General features: G+C 42.7%; 1 protein-coding gene across 1 annotated transcript; it reads right to left on the minus strand.

The window, feature by feature from the left end:
- Positions 1 to 2,818: 2,818 nt before the first annotated feature.
- On the minus strand, positions 2,819 to 8,146 carry LOC131681089 (uncharacterized). Its single transcript, XM_058961797.1, has one exon. It carries the CDS (start codon positions 8,144 to 8,146, stop codon positions 2,819 to 2,821), a length of 5,328 nt encoding a protein of 1,775 aa, XP_058817780.1.
- Between the last annotated feature and the right edge of the window lie 3,635 nt (positions 8,147 to 11,781).

The raw sequence follows: 11,781 nt of genomic DNA on the forward strand, positions 1-11,781 counted from the left end.
TGTGCACGCGAGCTTGTTAGGATGGTGAATGCGGATCTCAAACAAGTTGCTGATTGGTCGCGGCGACATAACCTTCACGTGAACCCTGCTAAAAGTAAGGCGATGTTCATCACAAATCGGCGTCGTAGAGCTACTGGTTTTTCTTTACCAGTACCGGGAATTATGATGGACGATCTAAGCATCGATTGGTTCGACAACGCAAACAATCTAGGATTTATCTTCCAAAATAATTTGCAGTGGGATGGTCTGATAGCACAACAGTGCGGAAAAATATATGCTGGCATTCGCACCTTATACAGCTGTACCTCAGCCGCCCCAACTTCCACCAAACTGAAGCTCTTCAAATCCTTGATCCTTCCTCACTTCTTGTTCGGTGATATTCTGCATGTCCGTCCCAGTGCAGGATCCTTCGATCGGCTTCGTGTCGCACTAAACTGCTGTGTGCGTTATGTTTATGGACTAAACCGTTATGAACATGTAAGTCACCTGCAACAGAACCTCATTGGATGTCCGTTGCAAAATTTGTACGCACATCGATCGTGTATATTCCTGCGAAACCTCCTGGCAACACGGTCACCAGCTATACTTCATGAAAGGCTCATCCAAACTCGAGGTCGCCGTCTGGAAAACCTAGTGATTCCAGCAAACAACACGGCGTGTTACGCCAATTCACTGTTCGTTCGAGGTGTGGTAAATTGGAATTCGTTACCGCCCGCAGTGAAACGTTCTTCGTCGGAAGCAATTTTCAAGAGTGGCTGCATCAACTTTTGGAACCGTAATTTGTAAATTAAGGTAGATTAGTTTAAAGTTTAAAATTAATTTAATTAATCAGACATGTACGTATTGTAAAACCGGAGGTAGTAATTTTTAAAAGATATTTATCTTACGCTACTGGACAATAAACAAACAAACAAACAAACCTCAAAAGTTTAATACAGCTCTTTTTTCCTTTTTTATATCAAATTTTCTTTTTTCCTATTAACGACATTCAATTGGCCAGAGATTACTGAGTACTTGGCAGGATTCGAGCTTAAACAGCATTACATTTACGAATCGCTCAAGTCTACCTACATGTCTCACGGAAAAGACAGACATATCCCTCTTTACCATGAGAACCGGTTCTCAGCTCCAGCCAGCAGAAGACAAAAGATGAGTCCGTAAGATCTGTTTCTAATGACACTGCCACTTCTAGTTTTCCGATCTGTATATTTCACATTCTTGCTCTCACTTGAGTACTATAGCTCTAAATTTTTCATAACTTTCCCTACTCAGTTACAGCTTATTGAATGTCGTTAATACAGCTGTTAATACATCTCATTCAGAAACCCAAAAAGCCTAGCTCAAATTGAAACACGTTGATATTTCCGAAGGCTCTGAAATCTTTGAACCCACCGCGCAGTTAGGCAGCTTCTCTGCAAAGTTGTTTAAAGTTGGTTTTTTTCGGCCGCTTCACTCAATTCGCTCAAATAGCGAAGAGCCCACTTTTCGCTTCCTAATTAGTATTAATTATTGAAAAGCAATAAACTTTCTCAAACCCCCACTCGTTTTTTTCTTCTGTTCTTCATCCTCGACCATCGGATGCCGTCTGAGCAGGAAGTGCTAAGAGACCACCCGAATGAAGCAATCTTTTACAAGTCTGGTACTTTCTTCTCTGTTTTTATTGTTTTCAGACAAGGGTTTAACGAGGAAAAAGTGAAGTTTTTGTTTCCTTTGCCTCTTTTCCCTTCTGACACTGGCAGGTGTAGTCGTGAAACACTGTCGAGAAAATTAAATTGTACGAACTGGAAGACACGAGTACAATTGCCGGAAAAGGAAAATGCTCGACCCAAAGGAGCAAGTGGAATGCATTGCCACTGACAAAGAAAACAGATAACTAAGTGAATTGTGAATGCGATCAAATGATTATCTGCACAGGGTAATAAATTGCTTTCGGACGGGTCCAAGGGTCCAACACTTTGGACACTTTGGACAGTCAGCATCAACATTTGGGCTTATAAATTTGCATAAGCTATACAGCCGGCGAAATATCACACAACAGGGGAACGGATCTTTGAAATGTTTTGATTCGAAGGTAATATCCCCTAGCCGGAACTATAAGGCACGTGTCATAATACCTGGAAAGTGAATGCCTCGTAAAAGAACTCAATCTTTCTAATATTATACTCTACCACATGGACTTTGTGCCCACCATCAGCACCGGAATCGATCAATTTTTGTCACGTACAGTCGGTCCACCGTAAATATCAATCCCGTCAGCAGCCAATCCAATTTGGATTTTTGCCTTCTGGACGATACAATTTCCTGGAACGATTTGGACGACAGAAAATCATTGATGCGTAGACACATTCCATTAATTTCCGTGGCATACATGGGAGACGGGACAGTAGGGTCGAAAAGGACCTGTACGACGGGATTTATTTTAATTCGTTCAGATATTTGACGGCGGAAATTATTCGACAATGACTGATCGCGTACTTGAAAACCGACGTATGAATAGCTACTGCGGGTGCGGTTGCTTGGACCTTTCGGCAAATTAACGGAGAACGAGATGTGGTTTGTTCGATAGGTTTAATATAACTAACTTTTGTGTCGCTGCTTCCTGCTCATTACATGTTGTGTTCAATAGATGTATGTGTGTATAAAATTGGGTTTATATAAAATAGATGGGAACTAAATCGAGGGGTGTGCATACAGTATGATGTGTAATTAGGGTAATGGTATTTATTTAATTTTATAAATGTTTCTCGCATTGTGGTTGTCGCCAACATACCGGCCCCGTTGGAACCGCCCGTTTCAATGTCCAGCGGGTGAAACCGATCTACGATGCCGAACCTTCTGCAGTCAGACCACTTGTAGACGAAGTGGATTGCTTCTCTACGGTGTCTTCGTCCGGATCAACTGGAAGCACGGAAATCTCCGTTACCGCACGCTTATAACATCCCGTTGCCGTTTTGACGAGCACAACGCGAACATGTCCATCGTGCCCTACGGTTGTGTCGACGATTCGTCCCAACGGCCATTGAAGTGGAGGGGTATTGTCTTGCTTCAACAGCACCAGTTGACCAACGCACACGTCCTTTGTAGCTTGCTTCCATTTAGAACGCTGTTGCAATTGACTCAAATAGTCTCTGGACCAGCGTCGCCATAGATCCTGTACCGACCGTTTCATGTCCTGTAAGCGTGATAAGCGATTAGAACTCAGCTCACAGAGGTTTGGTTCTGGGATGGAGAAAAGTGGCTCTCCGATCAAAAAATGACCGGGGGTTAGGGCGGAAATGTCATCTGGAGAATCGGATAAAGGGGCTAAAGGACGAGAATTCAGGATGGATTCGATTTGGGTCACAACGGTTAGCAGCTGGTCCATGTTGAACGCCTTGCATCCCATGATGCGACGAAAGTGATACTTGAACGATTTGATGCCAGCCTCCCATAGCCCACCAAAATGCGGCGATCGGGCTGGGATGAAGCGAAACGTGATTCCGCTGTTGACGCAGTAGTTGTCCCACTCCTTGTTACGAAACTGTTCGCGGAAAGCTTGGCGCGCAGCTTTAAGCTCACGATCTGCCCCGACGAAAGCAGTCGCATTATCGCAGTGTAATTCTAGCACTCGACCGCGGCGTGCCACGAAACGTTTCACGGCATTGATACACGCGACCGACGTCAGATCGGCGACCACTTCGAGATGGACGGCCTTCACCACTAAACACACGAATAACGCGACGTAGATTTTTACGGACGCTCCTCTCCCAACCAACGGACGAACGAGAAACGGCCCGCAGTAATCCAACCCCGAATATGCAAATGCTCGAGCAGGAGTTACGCGTACTGATGGAAGCGGTGCCATTTGCTGGTGTGTTAATCGTGGATTGCACCGGTAACAGGTTATGCATTCACGTACAACTCTGCGAGCGAGACGACGACCCCGGAGTGGCCAGAACCGTTGATGCATGGTTGCAAGTAGAAGAGTTGGTCCAGAGTGAAGAGTTTGGACGTGGAGTGAGCGAGCTATCAACCAGCTGAGTTGGTGATCCGCTGGTAATATCATCGGACAACGGGTGTCGAACGGAGCGTTCTTGTATTTGAGTCGACCATCGAGCCTGAACAGCCCAAATGTATCCACAAAGCAGGTTATGGTTTTGAGTGGTGATTTCGAACCAAGTTCTTTTGGATTAACTGGGCTACCTCGACGATCTTGATAGAGCCGTACTTCGGATGGAAAAGCGGTAGCTTGCGCTAGGCGAACGAGAACCTTCATAGCGGAATGGCCATCGCTTGGTGTAAATGGTCCAGTGCTTCTCTTCTCCTTCGGCAACTTGCAGTTATTGTAGAAGCGATAACAATAGGAAACTGTCCTGATCAGCTTCGCGAGATCGGAGAACTTGTCGATCAAGGATGAATCAGCTTGGCTGATAAGGAGTGCAACTGCAACGCGGGATTCTTCCTGAAGCATCTGTCCAGAAGGCTGTGAAATCACACGCTGTGGCCATAGCTCGACGGGTGTCGTGGCGTAGCTCGGGCCATGCCACCATAACTTGTCTTCCAAAAGTTCGCTTGCCAGAGTGCCGCGGGAAATGCGATCAGCGGGGTTCAATTCGGTAGGAACATGCCTCCACTCTGATCCCTTAGTTAGGCGTTGTATTTCCGCCACACGATTTGACACGAAAACCTTCCAGTTGTTGGACTGCGATTTGATCCAGTGCAGCACGATTGTGGAGTCGGTCCAATAGGTGACTGTGTTAGAAAACTCGGTTGTTCTACGAAGATTGTCGATTAGTTGACTTCCCAAGAGCGCTGCACAAAGTTCCAGTCTTGGAATTGTTTGTCCTCGTAGAGGAGCGACACGAGCCTTTGAAGTGAGCAATCGAGAGTGCAGCTTTCCAGTTTCATCTGGTGAGACTACGTAGACACAGCATCCGTACCCACGCTGGGATGCGTCGCAGAAACAGTGCAGATTATACTCACGTCTGGCGTTGAATAAAACTCTTCGGGGAATTTCTATTGAACGAAGTTGAAAGATGTCTGAACGGTAATTCCTCCACCAAACACTGTGCTCTTCCGACAGCTCTTCATCCCATGGTATGTTATCAGCCCAGAGTCTTTGTACAAACATTTTTGCGTTTACTACAACAGGTCCCAGAAGCCCTAGCGGATCGAAAAGGCGAGCCATTTCTGAGACTACGATACGCTTCGTAACTACATCCAGCGCTGTCAGTTGTGGTATTTTGAATTTGAACATGTCCGTTTGAGGGAACCACAACAAACCAAGTGTTTTCACTGCGGTTGACCGATCAATTTCTAATTGTGGGGCAGATTCCCACAGCTCCTGCGGAATACTCGATAGTATGGCAGGATCATTAGAAGCCCACTTTCTGAGCACGAATCCGGCTGATTTCAGCATCTCCATAAGTTGTTTGCATGACTCGCTGAGTAACTGATGGTTGTCATGCCCTGAGAGTACATCGTCAACATAAGTCCCCTTGCGAATAATTGGAACTGCTAATGGGAACCGTCCTCCCTCATCTGTGGCCAATTGGTTCAAGATTCGTGTTGCATGAAACGGCGAACTGGCGAGACCGTAAGTGACGGTGTTCAACTGGTAGATACGAATTGGTTCTGATGGCTCATGCCTCCAAAGGATTTGCTGGTAGCGGCGGTCCTCCGGATGGACCCATATTTGTCTAAACATCTTCTCTACATCGGCAGTTATTACGAAGCGTGGCAATCGAAAATTGACAACCGTTGAGTACAACGCTGGTTGCACTGTGGGACCAGGAAACAAGACGTCGTTAAGGGAAAGCTGAGTTGAACCACGACTGGATCCGTCAAACACTACTCGAATTTTCGTAGTTGTGCTTTCAGGGCGGTGGATGGCATGGTGGGGTAAGAAAAACTGTGGGCTACACGACGCGCGCGATATCACCTCCATGTGACCTAACCTGTCGTACTCCTCAATGAAATTGCTGTATTCCAGACGGAGATCTTCATCGTTGGCGAACTTCTTTTCCATCGACAGGAACCGTCGTAGTGCCGGAGTATACGAATCTCCAATCATCGTTAGAATCTCTTGCCGTAACGGAAGGCGAACTATATACCGTCCATCTGAACCACGAGAAATTGTTTCATTGAAATGGTCCTCGCAAGCTTGCTCGTCGCTGGTGTACGCTTTACCGTCATCGAAATTATCAACCTCCCAGAATCGTTTAAGTTGACTATCGAGTAGGTCTTCTGTGCAGACGTGGCTGCTTTGTACGGAAGTTTGTTCTGTGATTGGCTCCGCAACCCTTCCGCAGATAATGTATCCCAGAACGGTCTTTTGGAGTAGTGGGTAGCCCACTGCTAGCGAAAATTGTTTATTCTCCAACAAATCGAAGAACAATTCTGCGCCAATGATGATATCAATCCCCTGACTAATGTTGAACTGGGGATCAGCCAACGGTAGGTGGCGTGGGATCCGCCATCGTGAAACGTCAATGTGATGACTGGGTAGCGAGACGGTCAGCCTTGGCAGTACTAAACAATCAAGATTGTATTCGAAATCACCGAAACGAGAAGCGAGTGATAATGTCACACCGTGATGAACAGTGACAGTGGATTGACCGATGCCACTGACCGGCGAGTTTAACTTGGAACGTTTTAACCGAAGTCGCTGACATAGCGCCTCGGTGATGAAGCTAGGCTGAGAGCCGCTGTCCAGGAGTGCTCTAGCAAATTGGTAACTATTATCTGCATCTTTCACTTTAATGATGGCCGTAGACAACATCACCATAGTATTACGAACCTTCGAATTCAGTTCTGCACTTTGACAGGAGGTATATGGAAGGTGACTGTTTGCGATATCGAACGATTTATCAACCGACGACGAGGAGGGAGCGATACCGACCGAATACGAATGCGAGTTCAACGTTTTTGATGACGACGGGAACGCGAGTGGTGAGGCTACCGAACACCCTACCGGATGGGCATTTACGACCGGACCGACTTGCGAACAGGATGCTTCAGCGGGCTGACACGTCAAAGCGGATGTTAATTGCTTGGAGCCTGCTGCAGATGTTACTGTCACCGTGGGCGACGAAGCCGGCATCAGATGCAGCAGCGAATGATGTTTCCTTGCGCAGGTTTTGCAGGAACCGCTGGAGCAATCCCTCGCAAGATGATTGCCTTTCAGGCAGTTTATACAGAGCCCATGCCTCTTGACAAATTCGAAACGTTGCTTCGGAACGAGATTGCGAAACTGGTCGCACTGGAATAGCAAATGAGCTTGTTTGCAACTAGGGCACTTAGGGATGTTATCAGAAGCAACGTGGGCAGTGGTGAGGCGAGACTTTAATGGTTTTGTATCTGATTGGGTATTGCTAGTGTGGGAGAGCATTATGGTTTGTAAGATTCGTGATCTCTTGTGCACAAACTCGAGAAGTTGTTTGTAAGTGGGCCTTTCCTCGTCAGAGACTTGTGTTTCCCATTCTCGTAGCGCAGCGGAATCTAAACAATTACTCAACCGCTCGACTAGAAACGAATTCCAGTGGTCCTCTTTGTTCTCGAGTTTGTCAAGTAACTGTACATGCCGGTCGAACTCATCGGCCAGTTCCGAAAGTCCCGAAGACGACTCCCTTTTTAGGGAAGAAATTGACAGTAATCCAGACATGTGTCTTTTAATCAGAAAGTTTTTATTTTCGTATCGTTCCCGCAACATTTTCCAAGCAACCGAATAGTTGTTGGCAGACAGATCGAGCGACGAAATGATTCCAGCCGCTTCACCAGAAATCGTTGCTCGCAAATAATGCAACTTTTGAACCGCTCCGAGTTGTTGATTGTTGTGAATTAATGACACAAACAGGTCACGAAAAGATACCCAATCATCGATTCTGCCAGAGAACTGTTTTAACGAAATTTCTGGCAGCCGTATGTTCGCAACTGGCTGCACATGAACCGATGGCAATGGCAATGGAGGTGCCGTAGGTGGACGAGATGGAAGCTTACCCTCCAAGGATGCCTTTAATTCGAAATATAATGTTTGGAACTCACGGCGTTCATCCGAAAATTGCTCTTCTGAGTCTTCCAAAACCTCGATTTCATCTTGAATACTTTCAAACTCTCGCCACAACTCATCGAGACGTTGGATTCGGACCGACAATTGGTCACTTTGCATAGGGTCAAACTGATCATTAAATGACTTAATCAGTTCGGCGGAACCCAATATGTTAGTACGCCGGCGGTGTAAACGTTTTAAATTCGTCATTTTAGTGAGAGATGCTTTTGGCTTCTTTGGCGGCGTCATTTTAGTCTCAAAAACCATCACCGGAAAAATAAAAGTGTTACCTTATTTGTTGGCTTGATCGGTGCACTCAACCTCACCACGTTGCGAGAGAACCTAACCTGCAGCTACCACTGCTGGATGACGACGATCAGATAGCGACGAATTTAACTTCCTCCGATCAGACGACGAAATCTGCTGCTGGACAAACGTGATCGATTGATTCCGGGCACTTGTGCTGCTCCTCCGAGGGTTTCCTTGTGGCTGACGAAGAATGCTGGTCTTCCTGCACGCGGCTCACGTGGTGATTGCAACGTGCTCGATTTTGAGGTTAGCTGCAGTACAAGTGTGATGATCAAACCGCAACTCACGAATCCCGGGTTTCGGCACCAAAATTTATGTACGACGGGATTTATTTTAATTCGTTCAGATATTTGACGGCGGAAATTATTCGACAATGACTGATCGCGTACTTGAAAACCGACGTATGAATAGCTACTGCGGGTGCGGTTGCTTGGACCTTTCGGCAAATTAACGGAGAACGAGATGTGGTTTGTTCGATAGGTTTAATATAACTAACTTTTGTGTCGCTGCTTCCTGCTCATTACATGTTGTGTTCAATAGATGTATGTGTGTATAAAATTGGGTTTATATAAAATAGATGGGAACTAAATCGAGGGGTGTGCATACAGTATGATGTGTAATTAGGGTAATGGTATTTATTTAATTTTATAAATGTTTCTCGCATTGTGGTTGTCGCCAACAGGACCGTTAGTCGAATGCAAGTTGGTAGTAATAGTGCATGGTAGAGGTGACGCCAAGTAAATAAAAATTCGGATGAATGAGCATTTACTGGTTTGAAAAGTTTCGATGAAGTTAAGGAATAACATTTTTAGCAGTCTGATTTGAAAGTAGAACTTCAAAGTTATTATTATATATGCAATACAGTGGCTCGTCATGCGCCATTTTCCAGCACTGCACTTTTTGATTTGCTTCTAGGGTTCTAAATGACTGAAGATTTTGGGGTCGATTAACATTTCCTTTGAAGTATGGTGGAAAGGAAATTGGTGTGGGAAACACTATCGTTTTCCATTTCCGTACGTGCAAACAGATATTTCACTCAGATTTAAAAAACCAATCCTTCAAACAATTTATCCAGTACCTACGTGATTAACAACGAAAACTGTAACTGACTAAGATTTTCCATAAAAATTTATTGTTGCTATCAACACTGCAAATAGACCACCAACACCTACGTTTCAATCCTAACTAGCTCAGACCATGTTCATCGCAGATTCCTAAAATTTTTCAGAATGATTTTCTGAATTACGTGAAATTAAATTAGAAAAAAAAAATTAAATTCATCAGCGAGATTACACCATTCTAGCATCACTTCTCACATGTTTTTGTAACTTTTTCAATCAATTATCATCACACCAAAAATATGAATTTTATCGTTGAAATAATTTTAAACATGACACAATTTAACGAGTTGTGATTTACGAAATGACGAAATATAACCATGTTCCGTTAATTTTACACGAAAAATGTACTTTCCATGCGTAATGACATAAAATTACACTTTGATTCGACAATTGAACAGAGGTCAGGGTGAGAAAAATAACACTTATTACCATTCAAAACGAAAGTCATGTGTGGAATAAAACTACGTGATTTACGAAATTCAACGTTATTGAAAATTAGAATCAAACGTAAAACTATGTCATTTTTGATGCTCGTATATGTCTGGGTCAGGAGACGTAAATTTACACGGTTTTTTCTAGGTATGATTGTCTGGTGGTAAAGACACGTAAATAAACAGTCATTTATTCGTATAGCATCAGGAAGGAATGTCAGTGTCAATAAAAGTATTTAAAGCTTGCATGATAATTAGTAGCTTGATAATTGTTTTAGGCTCCGTCTTAAAAATCGTTGAAAGGATAGATAATAGATCATATAATAGTTTTACTTCGCAGAACTAATCAAACCGGGTCGAAGATATTTAGGATTGAAACGTAGGTGTTGATGATACATTTGCAGTGTTGACACAAACAATAAATTTCTGCGATTATTTTACCTGCCTATCTAAATCGTAGTGATATTTTTTTATTAATTCCTTGGAATTTCTGACTATGGCAAAGTTGCTAACCACATTCAGAATAACTTTTTTATAACGTTGATTTTTCAATTTGAGTGAAATGTCGATCTTTAGGAGCTAAAATGCAAACAAAGTACATTTTCTCATACAAACTTCGATACAAACTTTAAATCCATTACTCCCCAAATTTATAGGAACTGTAAAAGTGCTGTGCTCGCTCATTAGTATCGTTTTGCAAATTTTCCAAACAATCACGAGTCAGTCTAATGCACAGGCTATGCTATTGATCTCTAGCACATTTTTATTCTGTTTATTATTCCATATATTTTCTTCATTCACAAATACAAACAAATATGTCATTTTACTCATGTTCATGTAGTATTGCCATCTTTGGTTCATTACATTGTCTGATAATTCAGACTCTTGTATATTCTTATACAATAAGTGCACGGTGTGCCTAAAACCGTTATTAACACAAAAAACGCTTTTAATCCACCTAACAGTGTGATGAGACATTTCTTATAACTCTTATCACTCTCTTCGGATTTTATATTTTATAGCCATGAAAAATAAACTGCGTTGTGAAACGACGGTCACTATTTATTAAAAAATCACGGTTTAGTAAAAAAAAATTTAAAAAATTTCAAATAGTCCATAATTTTTACAAATTTATTAGGGTAAAATGTTCAATAAGCTTTTGTAATATTGTGTAGGAAAAAAGCTGAAAATTTCAGTATTTTCTCTATCTGCAACATATAAACCCTTAAGTATACCAATTAATTGGTATACGAATTGAATAGATTCGCCAAATTTTGGAAGAAGTCGATAAAATAACTCCTTGAAAACTACCTAAAAATTGTTGTAGTTCGATGTAATAAAAAATCCCCAAAAATGGAATGAATGATAATGTGGGACACAGTGAATAATACATACATTAAAGACCCGTTTTTATCAGTCTCATGATGTATTTTAGGCTAACAAAATGGGTACATTGACTAAATCGGGCAATTTCCTTTTTCTTTATAATAAACTGAAACTGTTAAAATATTCTTTCCGTTCCTTGATGTAGTCTGTTCCTTGATGTAGGATGAACTTTTTATTTTTGCATATTTCCCTCTTCATGATAAGGAAATCATGCACAAGAAAGGATGTACTCGAATTCAGTCTTGTTCATCTGCTAGAGCCCATAAAATATATATTCATATGTGTCTGATAAAATTGGGTTTTCAATGTATTATAATAGGCCCTGCCGAAAATTTTCAACTTGTTAAGAAATTTTAAACTAGTTTTAATTTTAAAGTAGCAACCCCTCACTGCATACTCCCTCCGGGCCGGGATGATTGACGATTTTTAGAGTGATTGTATAACCTTTCTATATGAGAAAGGTAAAATGTGCCAAAGTCAAAAAAAAATTTCTATGCTACATCAAATC

This window comes from Topomyia yanbarensis, chromosome 2 (assembly GCF_030247195.1).
Source record: "Topomyia yanbarensis strain Yona2022 chromosome 2, ASM3024719v1, whole genome shotgun sequence".
In the NCBI taxonomy this organism is placed as follows: domain Eukaryota; kingdom Metazoa; phylum Arthropoda; class Insecta; order Diptera; family Culicidae; genus Topomyia; species Topomyia yanbarensis.

What these genes read in the sequence shown, in the direction of transcription:
- LOC131681089 (XM_058961797.1), bottom strand. Translation starts at nt 8,146, where the DNA reads ATGCAAAGTGACCAATTGTCGGTCCGAATCCAACGTCTCGATGAGTTG.